The 21,399-nt window shown below is 46.4% G+C and overlaps 1 protein-coding gene across 1 annotated transcript; it reads left to right on the forward strand.

The window, feature by feature from the left end:
* The first annotated feature begins 309 nt into the window (after window positions 1–309).
* On the forward strand, window positions 310–20,552 carry GCNT2 (glucosaminyl (N-acetyl) transferase 2 (I blood group)). Its single transcript, XM_054816106.1, has 6 exons — window positions 310–347; window positions 1,845–2,020; window positions 2,862–3,347; window positions 4,230–5,375; window positions 18,552–18,644; window positions 19,821–20,552. The coding sequence occupies exons 4-6, from the start codon at window positions 4,454–4,456 to the stop codon at window positions 20,009–20,011; spliced, it is 1,206 nt and encodes a 401-aa protein (XP_054672081.1). The 5' UTR covers window positions 310–347; window positions 1,845–2,020; window positions 2,862–3,347; window positions 4,230–4,453; the 3' UTR covers window positions 20,012–20,552.
* Window positions 20,553–21,399: the final 847 nt, after the last annotated feature.

Consider the following 21,399-nt stretch of genomic DNA (forward strand, 5'->3'; position numbering starts at 1 on the left):
AGGCTAGGTGGTTTACCTATTCCTGAAACCTTTATGTCTAAAAGTCTACCACAAATTCGGGCAAACAGCAAAGTTCCCACAGCGTAAGAGGCTCTGCGTCTGGAGCTTGAGAGCACGGCAAGACAAAGGCGGATGAGATGGTGCATTGTCTGGCCCCTGCTGTTTGTGCAGACAGATGTGCTCACTGACTGCGTACGATTAGATTACTCGATGATTTTACTGGACCATGTGAGCTGAGCTAGCATTTGCCTTGATGTGTCATCTCATCTCTCCTCCCATTTGCTGCGAGCGCTGCTGCGTTGTGACTGTCCGGTGTCAATGCATCTGCCTGGGAGCTCCTGTTTCAGGTAGGCTTGTGTTTTCTTCTCTTTGAGTAGCCAGATTATGGCTGGCTGGGAAGTGCAGGAATGCCAGGGGCTGCTCTGAACGGGAAAAAAAGGGAGGGCAGAAGAGAAGAGATAGGAATAAACTTTAACTGCTCTTGCACTAAGATTACTTTCTCTTTCCCCATGTTATACAGTATGTATATACCTTCCAGCTCAGGCAGGGCATGCAAGGGCATGGTAGAGAAGATTGCTTCCAGGCAGGGCTGTTCCAACAGGAGAGTTTTCAGGAAACCGTGCACATTGCAAGGCATCCCAGAGCAGCACAAGACCAAGGCAGATTCATCTCAGTGCAAGAAGGTGTGAAGGAGGAGGAGATCCTTTACCTGGGCACAAAACAGGGGACTGTAGCTACCTGCATTTCCTAACCACGCTGAGGAGAAATTGCTTGCAACAGCCTTGCTGTGATTTCAAAAATGGTGCCAATTCAAACTGACAGCTTTCCATGCAAGGGTCGTGAAAAGGAATGTCATGATACAGATGATTTTGTTCTAACAATAGAATAGAAAATGCCAAGTGACTCCAAATAGGCATGAAATGTATAAAGTTTGTCACTACTGGCCGAGGCCAAACAGAAACTCAAAAATGATGTGCAAAGCCTGTGCATCTTGGGTTTTAATTAGCTAACAAATTAGCTGAAACCAATTACCTATATTGATTAAGGCCAGGAGCAGTTTACTGAGTAGTAACTATATTCCTAAGATAATATCCTTGTTGTCTGGAAAGGTCTGTTCCCATGCATCCACAGGGAACGCATTTCAATTGCTAATGCTACTGGGGAGTGTGTTTCTACTACAGGAGCCACATCAAAAGCTCTTCTCGTGCTAAAATAAGAATTGCTACCATGCAGGTCCAGGGAACAATAAAAAGGAGCTGCACTGCAAGTCTCAGTCAGCAGCAGTTTTAGTTCTACCAGCACAAACCCCTCTTATGCAGCCTCTGTCAAATAGCATGGTAAATTTGATTTTCTGTTATCTTTTTGTCCAGTAACTCTGGTTTTGCACCCAAAATATGCTGAGGTCCAATACAGTCCACAACAGGAGAAGCCATGGGCATCGTGAGGTCTGCCACCACTTTGCTGCTCTTTCACTGACATTTGCCATAATATGGTTCAGGTTTACATCTAGATTTGTCTTCTCTCTGCATCTGAACTTCAGATGAGCCTGTAAAATTGACAACTCACTAATACTTGAGAAAGAGTTTTTCCACTGAGGTGGCTCACATGTCTTGTCCACTCTATTTCTTTGTTTACCTGCTCTTTTTTTCCTTTTTTTTTTCCTTTTCCCCCCCCTTTTTTTTCCTTTTTTTCCCCTTTTTTGTGTGTGTTTGTGATTTATGCCTATAATCCCACGCATGGATCTTATTTCAGAAAGATCAACACAAGGTAGAACTAGTAAAAAAAAAAAAAAATAGTTGGAGAGCTTGGTTTTCCACAGCAATCATTTGCACGTATGTTTTCAGGTTTTTAAATACAAACTGTGCTGGAGAATAGAGGCACCAGTATTAAGAAGGAGCACCAAGCATGTCGCCTTACTTCCTCAAAGGCTGGTAGTACCAAAGGCTCACGGTTGGTCTGGATTGCTGCAAGGGTGTTGGCAGCAATGTCTGTGCAAGAAAAAAACACCACCAAATAACAGGTAAATCTTGCATTTCACTCCTATGATGAGCAGGCCTATCTCTTGTTTTCTGCATGTAGCTTATTGTTTGCTACAGACCACAGCAGTAATGCAAACTTCAACACCTAAAAGTCTCCATACACACACACACACATATGTATAAATATATATATATAAAGTTCTTAAAAGTCTTCCTAACTGTGTAGTAGGTTACACAGTGCCTAAAACAGAGTTTTAAAAGCATCCGGGCAGACAGTTTCAAAGGCATCTAAATGCCTTGGAAGGTCTTAACTTTTGATACCTTGGAAAAGTTACCTGTGCTCTCTGCCTCCAGCTGAGACTTCCCCAAGGAAATCCTGGCTCCTGCAGGAATGCTGGCACCTGCCCCTAGTTCTCCTCCTTCCACATTTTCCTGAGTCCAGCTGGATGGAGGTCTGGCGTTAAGACCATGGCACAAGGGAAGACATGGTCTTGCAGCCAGCTGGCCCAGTGAGCAGGTGCAAAGACGTTGACCTCAATGGTCTATGGAGCGCACAGAGGAGAGCGAGAGGCTCCTGGCCCTGCAGTCACCTGTGGTCACGGCAGTTTGTGTTACTGAGGTGTCAGGCAGGTGAGCGTTGTTCGCTTCTGGATATAATTCACTGTAATGGTCAAATTAGGAAGGAGCAGTGGTTTGAAGCACTCTGGGCATGTCCGTGCACCTCAGGACAGCATTCACCAGTCACTGAGCTGGGACGTGTTTTCCCTTCGCAGTGGTGTTTGCCGCGTATTTCTCTGCTGGACTTGGACAGTGGTTTCAGCTCAGCATCTGCTCATCTCTCTGAATCCCCTTTTAACGAGCTGCACTGTTGGGCTGTGGCAGCATTTTCCAGATGACTTCTGAGAAGTGTCAGGCAAGTCTGCATTACTCCCTGGGACTTTGCACACCTCTGTTCCAGCCCCTCAGCTTCGTCAGAGCCATCCTCCTTCCAAAGGTGCTGGTGTCCACGAAGAAGGCTGCACTGGATCTCCAGCATGACCGCAGCTATCCTTACCTGTCCCCGCTGACTCTCTGGTGAGGAGCTGCTCTGCTCACTGGGTAAGCTTGACTGCCAGGTCTGTCCCACATCCTGCACCAGCTCCTCACTTGGGGGACAATCTGGCCACAAGTCCTTAGAAAGTTTCTCCAGTGCTCCTCTCCTCGTTACAGCTTGTGGCTGTACCTGATGGGTGGAAGCCACCACCTGCAGCCTTCAATCTGTTTGAACAGAGACTTCTGGAGACTGTTTGGGCCCAGGATGGGAGGAAAGTGCGGCTTCTGGGAGAGACCTGACAGTGCCTGAGGTGGCTTGTCTGCGTGAGTTGGAAGGTAGGTGATGGTATTTCCGCCTTTGTAGCACACTGGACTGCCCAATCAAAACATTACTGGCAATAATCCCAGATCATCTGATATTGCCTCAGCATTACTTTGTTTTGGAGCAAAAGGACGTGACGTTCAAAAAAGTTTGTGCCTCAGAGGTGCTGTCTCATGGCAAGAGATCCACGTGAACATACTCACAATTGGAAGAGAGTGAGTTACCAACTATTTCACTTTAGTCAGAGCCATGCCACAAGCTCTCATTGCTTAAGCATGTTGTTATACCAAATGCATGTGTGGCTCTTAGAAACAAGAATGTCTCATCAGAAAGCCTAAGGTTAGCTTAAGTAGTTTAAATAGCAGGTTTCACTAACACAGTTCCTTGTGATGGATGTCAGCCCAGAGCTCATCACAACTCCTCCATAACACTTAGCAGAAACTATTTGTCAGACTTCAAATTTACAAATGAAGAAAACATTGCTGCAAAACCTGCTGGCTCTGATATAATTCTACACAGAGGCAAAAAAGATTCTCCTGCGTCTATGTGAGTGTTGGTGGCCTCATATGGTAGCATGCTGTGCTGAAAAAGCCTTTCATAATTCTGAAGCAGCAATGACCAATACACTTGGGTGGTTAAAAAAAAAAAGTTCTTTGAAGTAAAAAAAATAGAATGATACAGGAAGCAAATATGAGGTTTTCCTGTCACAAGGTAGATGCACGGGAAGTTTACAGCTATACGATACAGGGACAGAACAGCGATATGATGCAAGGAGAGTGGGGAGGGAGTAGTTAAGAACATACCCATAAATTGAATTCAGGGACACTGTGAAATATGTAGTGCCGGCTGTTCATTGCCAAGCTAGCAATTATGCAATGCGTCTGTTTCATCTTCAGGGTGCTGTGGAGCAGTTTCCATCTGCAAGTTGTTCACTGCTTACGCTGCTTACGCATCAACAATGACTATGAGATACTGAAAGTAAGGACAGCCGCTGGACACTACACATCAGATTGACACATGCGTTCTGCAGCAGGAAGCAAGTGCAGCCAGCAAAACAAGCTGTGGTGTCTGACCTGACCACTTTCAGATATTTCAAGTGAGAATCTTTTTCTGAGCAGCAATGGATATGCTCAGATATTGCTTCTTTGCTGTCCTGATTCTCAGTGTTTCAATTCCATTTGTTTTCTATGCTGTTAATTTGCATGCACAAAAATCTCTTCGGAGGCTGAACTTCTCGGTGAGCTCAACTTTAGCAGAAGCCTGTGAAGCCCTTATTGAAGATAAGGCGTCCTTTCTGAAGGAAAACACTTTAAAGACATCATTCAGAGAATCCAGTTGCACGGAGTACATTGCGCAGAACCACTACATCACCCGCGCTCTCTCAGCCGAGGAGGCCGCTTTCCCCATCGCCTACGTCATGACCCTGCACAAGGAGTTCGAGACCTTTGAGCGGCTCTTCAGGGCGGTGTACATGCCCCAAAATGTCTACTGCGTCCATGTGGATGCCAAGGCGCCGGTCCCTTTCCGTCAGGCGGTGCAGCGCCTGGTGGGCTGCTTCCCCAACGCCTTCCTCGCCTCCCGGGCGGAGCGGGTGGTCTATGGCGGCATCTCCCGCCTGCGAGCCGACCTCCACTGCATGAGGGACCTGGTGGCCTCGGACGTGCCCTGGCGCTACCTGCTCAACACCTGCGGGCAGGACTTCCCCTTGAAGACCAACCGGGAGATCGTCCGGATGCTGAAGGGCCTCGGTGGGAAGAACATCACCCCTGGGGTGCTGCCACCTCCCCACATCACCAGACGCACCAGATATGTGCACAGGGAGCAATTATACCCTTTTTTTTCTTTCATGCTGTGGACGTTTGTGCGCAAGGCACCCCCGCCGCACAACCTGACCATCTACTTTGGCTCTGCCTATGTGGCCGTCACGCGGCCCTTTGTGGAGTTTGTGCTGCGGGACCAGCGTGCCATCGATCTGCTGGCCTGGTCTGAGGACACCTACAGCCCTGACGAGCACTTCTGGGTGACGCTCAACAGGATCCCGGGTGAGTACACCTTCATTTTTCTGTAGATACATACGTGCACGCACAGGTGTGAATACGCACACACATACATAGATGTATATCTGAGGCTGATTTTGACAAAGCCTAGATGAAAAGTTTAATCTGATCACAATGGATATAAAAGGCGGATCTATTAAATAAGCTTACTTGCCCTTTTTGACCACTGAGAGAGAGATGACTGGGCCATACACGATGTGTGTTACTACTCTGCGTCTGAGCAGGAAGAAGCCCAAGGGATCTAATTTCATATTTAAATCCTTGTGTATTTCAGCTGATTTTAGCCTTTTACCTGTAAAAATTGAGATGAAGAAAAGGAAAGGAATAAAGATTAAAATATGTAAACTACGTAAGCATTGTAATGAAGGTGTTTTCTACAAGATGTTAATTTTGCTGGGGGGGAATTTTATTTTTCCACAAATAGAAGTCAATTCCTCCCCCTCTATCTATTACTCCAGAGGCAGAAAATCTGAGTTCAGGCTGGAACCTGCTTCTAGTCTTCACATGCCCTTCTGTGGGCACACACACCTGCATGCACACCAGCTCCCCTGTAACACCTGCAAAATACCATGTACTCATAGCTACGCATAAATACCATTGTACAGGGTCAAGGATTTCTTCAGAGTACCAGAATCATAGCCAGTATTTTAATCTTTAACTTACAATTAGTTTTACCTTGTTCATATGCCTGGGAAAAGGTCAGAAGATGCACAGGACTTCTCCCCCATACACATCACACTGCTTTTAGAAGCACCTGGCAGGACTTTACGGCTCCCAACTCCCTAGAGCTTCAGAGCAGCCCAAAGCAGGGATACGAGGAATGGAAGCAAGGATTAATTTCTTCTGCCTTTGTTTGTCTTTCCACCCTCTCCCTCTTGGAACTTGTGGGAAATGAAAACAGGGAGCAGTAACAGAGAGGCAGAGCATGTCTACTTTAACCTAAGCAGTAGGCTGTGGGTCCATTTTGCAAGGCTAGTCTGCTTTCAAATTATCACATACCTCTGAGAATAGTGCTTGCTCTTCCGATAATTATATTTTACAGCTGGCATGCACAAAATGCACAAATGATTACTGATTGAGATAGTTATGGTATAATCATCAGCATATAGTATTTGTAGCTAGCTGACTTTCCACAGGAAGCTTTGTGCTGTGATCTTATAGTCCATTGCCTCAAAAGCAATAAACCTAGGACCAGATATGTTCTCCACAAGCAGAAAGCTTTAGATGGTTGCCACTTGTTGTACTGCACTATGTAGTTTACATAGGCTGCGTATTTCATTGTTTATTTCCATGACCATCACCGTACGCTTTCCAGTGTTGCACATTGGCGTAACATTTTTTTGTGCTTGTTCTCTTTGCATCCAAAAGAGGAATCCAAAACCCATGAAACACTTCCACAGCAGATATGTTTCCTTCCTCTTCCTTGTTTTCCCTGCCATTGCTTTAGGGTACCTGGCCAAAAGTGGCTATGCAGCTCTGACAGATGTACTCAGGGACTGCTGTGTCCAGGATTATGAATCCAAACTTGTGAGCATAGCACAGGATGTCAGACACTCACTTGAATGTATCCGAGTCAGACCCAGAACGCTGAGTGTCCCTATCAGTGCATGGAGCGTTAGCCTGGGACTAAGTTCCTAGCTCTAACAAAAACCTCTTGTCCAAGTTTGACCAAGCCACTTCCTTTTAGCTTTTCAGGCATATCAGAGGGAGATAAGGGTGTCAGGCAGTGGTCCAGATGTTATAACAAATAGTTGGAGGCCTCCAGGCAAGCAGAGAGATCATTTAAGGACCCGTTTGGATGTACAGCATATAATGAAAGAACTAAACCAAACAGTTATTTGTAGTTTGACAGCCACAATAATCTCAGTTCAGATAAAAGATTAAAAAAGACTTTTTGGTCCCCAAATCTTAAAATAGCATACTTATTACCCAGAGTCATGTAATGAAGGACAAGATTATTATTTTTTTTTTTTAGCCCCCTAAAGGCTAAAGACTTTCAATTCCCATTCAGCTGGTTTTCAAATAACAGTCTTAACTTATCTTTGGTATTTATCTCAGGCCACTTATCTCCCACATGACTCCTGTGTGACAGAAAATTCCTGAAAGTCACTTTTCAGATAAGGAAGAGAAGCATGGAGAAAATAGGGGAAAGTATTTGCAAAGTATGTAGGCCTGAAGTGACTGGCCTTAAATCGCTTCCCCGAGGTCTCACAAGAAGCATGCACCACCACAGTGCAGGTTAGCAGTCACCTCCCAGGCCAGCAGCGTAACCGCTGGGCTACTTTTCCCCTCTCTGCTCACACAGAGCAGAAAGTAGGTTCTGGTCACCATGGGAGAGATGTGTATCCATAGTCCATGCTACTGAGTTCCTTTAGGGTCACGTTACTGAATCCTCTTCCAAGGCAAAGTCCTGTGATATGGTCACAGCACATGCATGACTTGAGATACAGGCAGTCTCAGGTGATAATCCCTCAGGGTACACACTGATATATACATTAACATACACGTACACTGGTCCACTAGTAACTTACACGTTGTTCAAGTGGGAATATAAAGGTCAGGAGAAGCAACAGCAGCGCTTCTCGTTCAGAGACACCAACGTGCTTTACAAGGGAGATCAGGGCTATTATTTCCCATTCATAGAAGCAGGTAGAAAGGGGCAAAATTCCCCTTTGCCCAGTGTCAAACCACAGCATGGACAAAGCCAGCACTGGAGCACCAACACATGACTCCCAGGCTAACATACTGAATTAAACTGCTTTTTCAGAATTGGCTCACCTGCAGAATAACAGAGCGTGGTTGCACTGCCGCTTCTGCACCAGCCCTGTTTCTTTACTAAGGGTGAGGGTGCACAAGACGGCTGAGTTCTAAAAGCTCATTGTTGCCAAAACAGGAAGCTTTCTCCTGCTCCTCCCATCCCATTCCCTTCAGCCCACCAGCCCTGTGCCGGAAACGTTGCATTTCAATTCACTAGCTGTGAAGAAAAACAATCTTTTTTTTCCCCTCAGTCTGTGAATTGAATTGACTTGGTGAAGAATCTGGTCAGCACTTGAGCCAGCACAAAGAAAAGCTGGGGGTCAAGATGTAGATGTTAGCAAAACGGAGAGAAATAAATAGGAGGGGGAGGAGGAACAGGAGCCAGACCTTCCCCTTTCAGTAACAGAGAGTCATGAGCCTGGCTTGAGCCACCTTCTACAACGCTACTTGCATACAGGTATTTTTTTAACATCTGAGCTTGGAAGGGTAGGGCAGAAATATTTAAAGGCACTGCGTATGTTTTATCAGTATCTACAGATTCTGTACAAATTTTTATCCCAGTGCAGACGAGATGTATCTCGGGAATGCAATGCTACTAGTTGAATGTATTTTTGTTATTGTATTTAAGACATATTTCTAGGAAATGAGGATACAGAGATACAAACTTTAAAGTCCCATGGGAGGTATCACTTACAGACTTTGCCTGTTTAAAACTCATGCTCAGATCTTTGTGCTAAAGCTTTTACCTATAGAAAGTTCTCTCACATTGATCACAATGAACCAAGTCACAGTTCTGTCTGCTTTAATCTTCAAGATAATACCATTCACACCCTCCAATTGACAAGTAAGCTATAAAGAAATATTCAAGAGTGCATCCTTAAAGCCAAAATAAATGTTAAAAGGGCTAAACCTAGTCTGAAGAGCAAATGTCATCTGTGTGCCACAGGTAGTTTACTGCAGCATCCTGTAAAAACAGCATCTGTTTTCTATTTTGACCTTTCTGCTATATGCTATTGGCACCAGGTTCATCTATACAGATGATCCTTCTGTCTTAGATGATCTGGGTTAACACCAGCCTGGAAAAAGGAAAAAGCATTTATTTGTAATCAATCCGTGCCCTGGATCACTACATAGTCCTATAAATGGCTGTGCTGGCAGGACTGAAGGGGCTTGGTGGTTATGGGAATGAACAGCCAGGGTGTTTCAGGGACAAGGATTAAATCTCCAGAGGCCAGCAGCATGTATTTAGGTAAGAGGCTCATCTCCCAGAGCACTTTAACTACCATCCTCATTCCTTCTGTCAACACTGTGACTGAATGCATTTGTGCATCTGCAAAGCAAGTCTCTTTCCTACTTCCCTGTGCCTGTTTTCCAAATTACTTGGTCAGGTTTCATTTCAGGGGATTTCTCCCAAATTCAGGCATGCCAAGGAGATCTTATTGTATCCAAACCTGAGGGCTCATCACGCTGCTGTTACTATGTGAGGCCGTTCCTGCAGCCCCTCTCGACAGCCTCTTGGCAAGTTGGCCTCTGTCCTCTCTGCCCTGTTACAAAGAGAGCAGAACTGTTACTGCCCCTGGGAAACCCACCCGCGGCGTTGTCTCTTTCACCCTTCTTATCCTTCCCTTCGCCAGCTGCTTTGGGTGGCAGCTGTACTCAGGGTGACTTGCTTTTCCAGGGTACGTGCAACAGCTGCTGCCTTGCGTCAGGGACAGCACTGTTTTATTAGCCGCTGCCTTTAACTGAAAAAAGTAGCCAACACGCGTGGAGATGCTGTACCACTGAAAAGCAAATGAGGTCATAGCTATTTAGTCATGAACAGATGCTGGTAGAGCATCCTCTTCTCCACAGGGCCTCTGACCAGTGCAAGCCCTGAGGTGCCCTTCACTCTGTTCGCTAGCAGATATGAAGGACCTCTCCGTTCCTAGGGGCAGGAGTTGCTACAGCTGGATTTAGAAGTGAACTGCAGTCAAGACTCAAGAAACCGGGTGAAGAAGCAGAGAAGTTTGGGAACGACTCTTCTGGGAGCACACAGGAAAGGCACAGTGGAGTGTTGCATTGTGATATGCAAGCTGGCCAAATACTACAAGGCATAACAAGAAACCAGCTATCACCAGGAGAAATTGGGTTTTGCACCTGCACTCTGATGTTTTTGGGGTATTCCTAGCAGGGTGCTGTGACCCCAGGGTTCACTGTGTGACTCCATGGAAATTGCATCAGCACAACTGAGAGGCCTGTGCAGAGCCATCACCACAAGGAGTGAGAACTTCAGGAATATGCTTCACCTGGCATTGTCACTGAGGGAAACGGTGGAGGGATCGCAGCCACGCAACTAGCCGCCATGCCTCCAAAAGGCGCCGCGTTGCTGCACAGACACAGCGCAGCGCTCTGGACACCGGCTTTGCACAGACACATTTACTTTACTGATTGCAGTTACAGTTAATATTGTAGTTGGGAGCAGAAGTGCGCTTCTGAAGTGCTTTCCCTCCTGCTGCATGCTAGCTTTATTCAGATAATGATCTTAGTGCGTGAGGGCTGGATTCCATCTCCGGTGGAACCGAACCAGATGATGTGCATTAGCAGCACATCTAGTGCACTGCAGCAGCTCAGGGGGACAATCAGGGAAAAGCCTGCACCACTGCCAAGCACATGGAGTGCAAGGCGGTTAGCAGCCGTGCCAGCCGTTAGCCGCAGTAATGCACCTCTCTTCCCCGCTTCCATTCCGGCTGGCACAAAATTCACCCGGCCACCCGTGGACAGTATGTTCCCACCCCTGGGATTTGCCTTGGTTACGCACATGATTCCACAGAGATCATCAATGGCGCTTGGCAGGCACTTAGTGTAAGAAAAACTGAGGGGCTGCGGGGAAAGTAACAAGGCAGAAACGCTTTTATTCCTGGTTTCTGCAAGAAGGCTGCAGAATGGGGCCCAGCTGTAGATCTTGTGTCCCAGAGAGGGGGGTAAAACAAGGACCTCCGTGTCACTTTTGCTCGTGTGCCAACCTGAAAGGGACGTTGGGTACACAGCATGCCATCAGTGCCTGCTGCAAAACTAGACAAACTTTTGCATTGGTGTCAACACAAGGTAGTTGATTACCAGAAAGGGGGGGCCCACAGTGTCCTGTGCAAGCCCACTAACCCAGACTACACTCTGATCCGAGTGGGCAGATCACAGAAGCACCGGGCTCCCAGCAGCTTCCCGTTGAGCACAGGCACCCGGAGACATCAGCAACCTCAACCTCTTTGAGTGAGGTTCTTTTTTGTCTGGCTGCTAATCTGACATGGAAATTGGAAACCTATCCATGGAAGATGATTTTTGCATTCGAGCTTGTGTCTGCTTTTCCTAGGATTCACCCAGCTGTGTGCCTACCACAATTTTAAGTGTTTTTGACACAGTTGCATCTTGTGTCTGTCTAAAAGTGAAGACTCAGAGTTCCTTCAGCTCTCTCTGAGCAGGATGAAGGTTGCTAACGTATTCATTTTGTAAATAACTGGAAAGGAATGAAAATTATGGTTAGTTTTGTTTGCAAGTGGAGTGTTAAACCACCCCCAAACTTTGAAAGTATACCTGCGCCATCCTGATGGCAACTCCTTGTTTGGGAGCTGAATGGTAGACAGAAAAATAAGGAAGATAGTTGGCATGCAGTATGTCTCAGGTAATGGCAGGCGTATGTCAAGCTAGTACACTCTCCAGACAGGTAGGAGTTGTCCTTGTTAAAATTTCACTGCAGTTCATTTGAAGCAGTAACTTTACATCCAAATGACAGCTGGTGGCTCTCAAGGAACATCTCATTCACATCCCTTGGATGTGGGTGTGAGATACAAGAGTAATACCGGAAAACTCTGAGTAGCACTGCTAGCACATTAATTAATCATGTTAGCCAATTCCTTATTTTTCAATTTTTATACGTCCATTTGCTTGTACAAACAGACACGTGTTTTCTCCAGACGATTTAGCTTGCACTGAGCTTCTTGCTACAGCAACTTAACCATTCAAAATTACTTTGGTACCTCTCCGTCCCACTGTCATTTGTAGACAGGCTCTTTGAACGACCTCCGCAACACACGCATCATACCAATATGTACTTTGTGGTTCTGTTCTGCCTGTTAAAATTGCTCCATTTCCTTAGCTTAGTGCCCACACTTCAAAAGACAGACAGACAGAGATGCAGAAGCTTTTTAATATGATTCCAGGCAGTGATGGTAGTTGAATAAGTCATGTTCTAGAAAAAAAAGTCTTTTGTACCTATGTCTGCAGTGTTACTCATATAACTAATCCTTGTTCTCTTGTTCATATTCTCCATTATTTTAATGAAACTTCCTGATTGAGCAAGGAATAAGGCATAAAAAACCAGGGGTTTTCCTGTGATTGTAATTGTGACTCATGCCTGCAAAGCTGTTGTACTGTCTTCATCAAAGCCTTCCTCTTTTGAAAAACCTGCTTAAGGGAAAGTGTTGCAACACAGTCACAGCAATCATAAAAACATCTTCATGGCAGAATTTTCTGAAAAATTACTTTTGTCTTCTATCCACCATTCAGATATTATAGTTCATCTGAGAAGATACAACTTAAAATAAGATTTGGCCTGTGTGCAATCCACAGTCATTTGAATTTAAGTACTGCTTTCAATAGGAGCAATACTTTGCTTCACAACCAATTATTTGCTTCTTGCTAAAACACTGCTTAGTGGTGATGGGATAAGGAAGGGTATGTCTTTGAGAAGTCTCTTTGAAAAGCCACAGCTAATAAATGGGCTTGGGGTCCTTCGCTTGATTCTCCTTTATCTTTACTACTATCAGACATTGGTGTAATTGGCTTCAAACAGCACAACTCCTTGAAGAACAGAACCAGATGAGAGTAATTTAAGGAAGGATTTTTTTTTTCTTTCTAAATTCTGGCATCAGGTAATGTCTGTCACAATTCATGCGTGTAACCAACTAAACTTCAGTCCAGCTGCAATTGCAGAGACTTTTCTTGATGTTTCCAGATGCTGAGCTGTCAACAGCCCTTGTTTTTGTTAGGGGGGAACTCCAGTCAGGCCATCTGAACCTGTCCCCTCCTTTCACCTATGAGCAAATTCATCTGACCACACCTAAACCTGCGTTACACGTGTTGAGAGACAAATCCCAATGTCAGCACCCGCCTCGGCAGCTGGGGTGGAAGTTGACAGAACGTTCGTGCCTGAATGGGTGCCAGGGTGGGCACCAGCGGTTCCTGCAGAACAACCCTCCCGTCAGCTGCCCTCGGTGCCCAGCGTGTCCCCACAGGCCCAGCTTGCTCCTGCTCCAGGAAGCAGATGTTTGCTGAAGAGCCCTGTAGAGTTCAGCTCCTCTGATGCAGGACTGCAACCCTGCCAAAGATGCTACAGCTGGCTTATGGGTCAATAACAGCTCAAAAAAACCTTCTTCAAAACATATCATCAAATGAAGCTACTGGAACTGAGACCCCTTCTATATTATCCATCAGATGATTCAACGCAGGAGGTGCAGTTCAGCTCTCTTATGACTGTCAGCAGCCTGATGGCTCAAGGAGATGGCATGCATTGCCTTAATTCAGACCGCTGTCTTGAAAGAAGTAGTTTTAAATAAGCTTCTTTTTTTTTTTCCCCTGAGTTTTATTTCCTTCTTTCCAGCTTCTGAGGTCTGCTTTAAAGCTTGACAATCTGGAGTTTATTTTAGTTAACTCCTCACCCCTCCATACACACATTTTTGCATTCACATACCCCACTGAAGTGAAAATTTATGGTGGAAAAACGTAAAATCGAGCCTTTGTACATTTTTAAGGAGGGGTGGGGTTTTTTCTCCATTGTTTCAATCTAATCTTGAAAGAAAAATCTTTTCTTCTGAGGAGTCCCCCATATCTTTACCAGCCACTTCCCTCCCATGGACAGGTGGGAGAACTTGTCTCTCAGGACAAACAAGAAAACAGACAAACCAGGATTTCAGAGCAAATAATTCTTATGTGCTGTCTTAAGAGCCCTGTCAGACATATTCTTGCTGCTGTACAGGGTTAAGAGGCGACTATTTCCATCCTACTCACATTTGCTCATCAGTTTCTCTCCATCCTCCTAACACCGACAGCTTAACTCCTTGATTTCTCCCTGTTGCAGTTCTGTAGGACGACAAAAGTTGAACACCCCCCCCCCCCAAACAAACAAACCTAATTTACTGTTGGAGAACCTGGAAGGGACTAAAATAGATTGGATGAACCTGGGATTGAAGCCCAGTGTCCACGAGTGGGACTTCTCATGCGGCTAGGAGGGTTGCGAGTGCGGTGGCCACCACCAGAAGGCAGGGCCGGCCTGCGGGGCGCACGTCCCCTTGCCCCCAGCACTGCCAGCACCAGCCTGGGGGCCCTGTCCGGTAACGCGCCACGAAGGCGGCAGGTGCGGGGCGCACCCCGGAGCACGGGGCCAGCTGTGGGCGGTGGTGACACTGCCCTTCCCGGGTGTGGGAGGTGGCTCGTGGCACTGCGCTTCACGGGTCAGCCTTGCATTTGTGTCCTCTCGGCGTGGGACCACCTGGGAGGTGCCGGCGAGGCCAGGGCTGCGCTGAGGCTGGCAGTGTGGGCCATGCGGTGGCGGCGGGTGGTGGGGCTGCTGGTGGCCACCACACTTTTGCTGGGCGCTGCCATGTTGCTGTGGCATGGCGGGCGGCAAGCGGTGGGCAGCGGGGGGTCCCCAGAGGCCACGGCGCTGGAGCGGGCGTGTGGCACGCTGCTGGCTGGGCAGGCCCCCCAACTGAGGGGCAGGCAGCTGCAGCCAGCACCGGGGACAGACCCCTGCAGCGCGTATGTGACCCACAGCCGCTACATCACCCGCGCTCTCTCAGCCGAGGAGGCCGCTTTCCCCATCGCCTACGTCATGACCCTGCACAAGGAGTTCGAGACCTTTGAGCGGCTCTTCAGAGCGGTGTACATGCCCCAAAACGTCTACTGCATCCATGTGGATGCCAAGGCGCCGGTCCCTTTCCGTCAGGCGGTGCAGCGCCTGGTGGGCTGCTTCCCCAACGCCTTCCTCGCCTCCCGGGCGGAGCGGGTGGTCTATGGCGGCATCTCCCGCCTGCGAGCCGACCTCCACTGCATGAGGGACCTGGTGGCCTCGGACGTGCCCTGGCGCTACCTGCTCAACACCTGCGGGCAGGACTTCCCCTTGAAGACCAACCGGGAGATCGTCCGGATGCTGAAGGGCCTCGGTGGGAAGAACATCACCCCTGGGGTGCTGCCACCTCCCCACATCACCAGACGCACCCGATATGTGCACAGGGAGGGGTCCGGGCACAACACCTCGGGGCTAGTCACCCCCCGGCTGCGCAAGGCGCCCCCGCCGCACAACCTGACCATCTACTTTGGCTCTGCCTATGTGGCCGTCACGCGGCCCTTTGTGGAGTTTGTGCTGTGGGACCAGCGTGCCATCGATCTGCTGGCCTGGTCTGAGGACACCTACAGCCCTGACGAGCACTTCTGGGTGATGCTCAACAGGATCCCAGGTAGGACATCAGGTCTGGGGAGGGCACAGGGGTCCCCACCCCAGCACCTGCCACCACTTGGCCATTGCATGGTGCCAGCTCTTTGTAGTGTCCACCGTGGCTCGCCTCTCCATGGAGGTGTTTTCAGCTGTGGCTCTTGGTGGTGCCCACCAGTAGGCTGTCACCACTCCTGTTGTTTCACATGGAGAAGCACCCAGGCAGGTGACAGCCTGTGTTGGTGGCACTAGTGGCAAGCAAGGAAGGTGTACTGAGCCTCCTTGAGTTTGATGTCCTAGAGATTTATCCACTTGGCTGAGCTGTCTTCTGGTGGGAACAGCACCCATGACTGGGTAAGAGAGGTCCCCAGGGGTGGTGGGCTTTGCAGAGAGATGAGTTCAGGCTCGCCACATGCCTTCCTGCTTAGGACCCATGAAGACCCAGGGACGCAGCTTGGCATCCACTTGGCTTCCACCCTCTTCTGCAATGCTGTCTCACTAGTCTCACGTGTACTTCCTTGTGTCATCTTGCTTTTCCAAAAGCCACCAAAGGGGTTTGTGAATTTCCAGGTCCCTCTCACACACTGGTGGGTTGCACGCCTTCACTTGTAGGGGAGTATGCCACCTATACGTGGCCCACCCCAAGCCCTGCATGTTTCCCAAACATAAATACGTGGCCCTGAAGTCCAGCAAAAGTTATGGTTGATTTCAACCAGGTCTTGCAGAATAATATTCCCAAGAGTGATATGTACACCATTTCGGGCAGATTTCTGGAGTACAAACTCCTGCACACCAACTTATAAAGTGCAGGAGAAAAACTCAGATCAGTTGGTGGCACAGAAGTGTAAAGAAGTTGTCCCCTGCCCCAGAGAGAGATGCACATGCTGCTCCAGGGGACTGGTGAAGACTACTCCATTGGCAGCTAGGTTTTAACTGATGTCTTGGTTTGATCCTGGAATCACAGGTATGAGACTTGGAAGGTCAAGGCAAATCAGGCAGCCTTTTATGCTGCAAGATTTGCAGCCCAATGTTGGTTTATGTGCATGATACAAAAACACCAATGCAGTGGCTCATTTTGTGTAAGCTGTGGATGTTTGTCTTCATAATACGTGGTAGCGATGCAAGGAGGAAAGGGAGTGGGCTGCCTCTTGGAGCCAACGCACGCAGATCAACTCTCTCTGGAATTGCAGTGGCAAAAAAACAGGAAGGGCTTAGCAGAGAAGGAGGTTGTGTTGCCCTCGTTCTGAATGAGGTCCAGGCTCTGAAGCAGTGTTTCTCCTGCCTCCAAACCTCCACCATGAAGGGAAGACATGAAATTAAATGCATCAGAGGGGCTGGCCTGTCTTTCCAGTCACTTGTGACTCTTCACACCTGAACAGTGCAGTTCTGGTGACAGCTGTTTCTAAGACCTGGTGGTGGCAAACTCATTTCCAGGGCAGTGCTCAGTACTGCTGCCCATCAGGTGGCTCTTCCCCCCTCCTTGTTTTCGGGGACAAAATTCTGCTAACCTCGATGGAGTAGGAGGCAAGAGCTGGACAAGAATAGAGTGAGCAACTCACGGCAAAGTTTATATTAACTTCCATCATCAGCACTGCTTTTCAGACAAACCATATTTATAAGAACAGGACCCCAGAACAGCTTCCAAATCTGAAATCAGTCACTCAAATATTTAAAGGAAAATGTAGTAAGTACATTTTTTTTTCCAGTGCTGAGCTACATTTTCCTCCAATCTTTAATTAACTCACAAAAATGCCTAGTTTACTCAATTTGGGAGATGGTGAATAATGTGAAGTCAGTAGTTTTGTATTCCTGGAAGGCAGAGCCTTCCAGTGTTTTTGTGGATGTCCTGCGGTCATTCCTGTTTTGTCTGTCATCTTTCTGCTTTCCCACCATGTCAGCATTTTCCAAGTCTTTCTGCACACTACATTTAGTGCCATCTGTTGTGAACAGATTTTTAATTTGGGATGGCAATGCACATCCCAGGCCATTTAAAATGTTTATCCCTTGCCATCATGGCCTACTTTTGTCTTTTATAAAGTCTTATCTTTAGGTTAATGCTTCCTGCGACAGAGTAATATTTTCTGAATTTTCCCCAGGACAAACTGGTTTTTGGCATGTTATTTTATTTGATAATGGCCCAATATACAAAGGGAGAGAAATAAGGTTGTGTAGTTCTGGTTATAGCTTCCACATACCTCTGTTTATGGCAAAGTGCTATGGTGGTTCTGCTGTTGGACCATACAGTCTTTTTGCATCTGATACAAAAGTCATGACTCGGTATTTGCAAACAACCATCCTTACTTACCAGGAACAAGCTATCCTTAAAAACACAGAGAAAAACAAGCAAATAGGAAAAACCCCTGATGTTTAACCTAATCCCATCCAATTTCTCAAGCAGGACTTGATAATTTACTGACGAGGAGAGGTCCTCTTGCCAGTTTACCTCCTAGATATGGGATCTGCCTCTACTTATATATATTATTTTGTAACATTATAGGCTATAATTGAGTTTCAACAACTCCATTCAGTTACATCTTGCTTGAATTTGTTCTGTTAGCCTCTTTTCTTTTTTTAAAAAAGGAAGGTATTTACCAGTAAAGTCATGTGAAGATACAAGGTGTCCATGGCCCAGCGTTCAGATAGCCCTTGGAGGGCAGTGCTGGTTTGGAAGGTGACATGATGCATGCAGTATCATATTGAGGCTGTTGCAAAAGAGGGATTTTATTTCTCAAGTGAAATGTTTAGGTCTCTTGGGCTGACATTTTGTTTATGTCATGAAAGCTGCTTTCAGTGAAGAAACTTGACAACAAGGTTAGCAGCCAGGCATCTGTTGATGCATATTCCTTGGTATTTCATCCCAGTTCTGTGGAGAAAGGTCCTAGAGAGTGGACATAAACCTGTGAAAAGAACTAATTATTTGATTTTCTGTTATCTAATTCTAGGTGTCCCGGGCTCCATGCCCAATGCATCATGGGAAGGTGACCTGAAAGCAGTGAAGTGGATTGATATGGAAGAAAGCCATGGAGGCTGTCATGGTAATGTGTATATTTTTCTCCATTTTTTTCTTCCTGTTCATATAGTGAAAAACAGTTGACTGTTGTTCCTGTACTCCTACAGCTTCTAATCATAATGTGAGACAGTCTTTAGACAGCACTTCATCAGAAAGAAGACATTAAAAAGGAGTCATCTCCTTCATAGTCCATACATGAATCATAGTAGCCACGTAAACAGTGAGAAAGCTGGAACAGTTGCTTCTCCATCAGGAATTTCATAGAATGTATCAGCCTTGGAAAGGGGAATATTCGGCAGCACTAAGGGCTTACATGAGTTAGCTGACTGTTTTCTTGAAGGCCTTGGGGGAATTTTGTCGCAGGTGGATGGGAATAGCCCACGTGTATGTCCCACGCTGGGATGCAGATGCGCCAGAGCCAGCAGCAGTGGGCAGGGCAGGTGTCCTGTGTGAACTCGGGCAGATCCCAGCTCTGAGCTGGGCACCGATGCCTGCCAGAGCCACAGCTGACGAGGAACCTAAGGAGCTGCAGCCTGACGATGATGGTCAAGCTTTGAGTTTTCCTATGTCATGTTACTTCATGACATGACATTAGCAGTAGATAATCTTCTGTAGGGCACACTTCATTTTTCAGTCACTGGTTTGTACGTGGCGTACTGCTATTACTTCTGACGTATCCAAGTGGGACTAGAAAGGGAATACCAAATACTAACGATAAAAATTTTATTTCAAGAATTCTTAATCCATAATGTAGTTGTTTGTGTCGAGGAGAAAATTTTTGAGAACTTCAGTCAGCTTCAATTCAAGCAGTTTCACATTGGCATAACTACATTGAAATCAGTGAAATGACACCAATATCATCCAGCATTAGTTAGTGGAAAATCCAGTATGAGTCAAAGTATCGGTTTCTCTTCACTGACAGAAGGAAATTGCCCTTTGCTGTGTTTCAGCCTTGCCTAAGAAAAAGCCTCAAGTAGCAACACTTCTGAGCTATTTCCTTATTTGATCATCATTTATTCTGAAGTAACTTTCTTCATTTCATTGCACTGTTCATGCTTATTCCCATTGCATGTCCAGTAGGCCTTTTAGCATGTTTGTTGTGTAGGACATTATTTATAGTGGCTTTGCAGATAAAACTTCTCAAAAAGAATGATTTGGATCCTTGATTCTGACATTGGTTTTTTTCTTTTTCTTTTGGCAGGCCGTTATGTCAGAGGCATTTGTATATATGGAACAGGTGACCTCAAGTGGCTTTTTAACTCCACCTATATGTTTGCAAATAAGTTCGAGCTCAGAACATACCCCCTGACTGTGGAGTGCCTGGAGCTGAGACATCGGCAGAGAACCTTGTCCCAGAGCGAGGTTCAGGTGGAACCCAACTGGTATTTTTAGCTAGCCAAACCCCAGGCTACATCATCAAAGAAAGTGGTCGAGAGAATATCAGCAGTAGTTTAAATCTCTGCTGTGCCAGAAGCATAAACTCATGAGACGGGTTTCTTTAGGATGTTCTGTGGATGCAGCTCTGGTCCACTTGTCTCACACTGCCTGCAAACCTCTTCCTCCACTTAAGACCTGGAGGTCAAAGTGTGAGAGATCCAAAAGAGACACCAGGTCAAAACTCCTCTTGCAGCTGGAGGAGTTTTGCACTTTTGCCATTTTTAATGGGCTGTTTTTCAGCCCCAACTTTGGTCTTGCTATGCTGTCATTGCTGTCTTTTTCCATAAAAATATAAACAGAGTCATGTATCCCTGGTATTTCTCATATCCAAAAGACAAGTGTACGCATTCAGTAAGCAAAAAGGTAATGAGTCACAGGCAGCAAGATCTTAAAAACAGGAACACAACTTCTGGCTATGCATACAGATATTGTTTTGTCAAAGACACTGATATTTATTGCAGAGAACTGACGGAAAAGTACTGGAAATGGAATAAAGATACTGCACTTCCCAGATCTTATGTGTTCTTTAAATATCTGTCAGGACAAGGTTTGTAAGAGAAAACACCATCTTTTAATAGATCAGTGGGTGTGGTTAGAAAAATCAGATAGGCTTTTGTAAGGCCCAGATAATAAGTGAATGTCACAAACACCCATCGTGACATGGGCAGGGATGGGCTGATGGTGAGGGACTGTTGACCAAGAACGGAGCCTGCGGAGGCAGGATAACGTCTTGTGAGACCACTCCTTTATTCCTGAAACGTAAACAAAGAGCATCTGTGCCCTGTGCGCCATGTGCCTGTGACAGATCACCGCTCACTTGGTCAGCCCTGAAGGGGGGGGACAGTGAGACTCCCAGGACCCCCACAACCCACCAAGTCATTTCTAGAACATTTCTGAACATTCCTGAGCACATACTGCACCTGCTCAGTGATGACAGACCCCCGCCTATGGGGCGGGCACATCGGGTTATAAAAAGGGAAAACATAAGTTTTCAGTGCGCACCCACCACCTGAAGACTACAACTACGAGCAGAGAACATCACTGGATCCAAGGGTGGTGATATCTTTTCTCTCTCTCTCTCTCTCTCTTTTCTTTCTTTCTTTTCCTCCCTATCACTCTCTTTGTCTCTAACTTAATTTTCAGCACATTAGGGTAATATTGTCACACATTTTGCTAAACCCTTACCTTTCATAGTTTTGCTAAGTTTTGAGTGTTGTTATGACTTTTGCCAAGCCTCTATCTTTTGTAGTTCCACTGAGTTTTAAGTAAATTTATGATTAGTTTGAACCTCTAAAGTAATTGTTGTTACTCCTGATTACCGCACAGAGAATTAAAAAGTTAAC

Source organism: Grus americana, chromosome 2, assembly GCF_028858705.1.
Source record: "Grus americana isolate bGruAme1 chromosome 2, bGruAme1.mat, whole genome shotgun sequence".
Lineage (NCBI taxonomy): Eukaryota > Metazoa > Chordata > Aves > Gruiformes > Gruidae > Grus > Grus americana.

What these genes read in the sequence shown, in the direction of transcription:
- GCNT2 (XM_054816106.1), top strand. Translation starts at nt 4,454, where the DNA reads ATGGATATGCTCAGATATTGCTTCTTTGCTGTCCTGATTCTCAGTGTT. An exon ending in GACGCTCAACAGGATCCCGG is followed by an intron (nt 5,376 to 18,551) that starts GTGAGTACACCT and finishes ATCTAATTCTAG; the next exon opens with GTGTCCCGGGCTCCATGCCC. An exon ending in AAGCCATGGAGGCTGTCATG is followed by an intron (nt 18,645 to 19,820) that starts GTAATGTGTATA and finishes TTCTTTTGGCAG; the next exon opens with GCCGTTATGTCAGAGGCATT.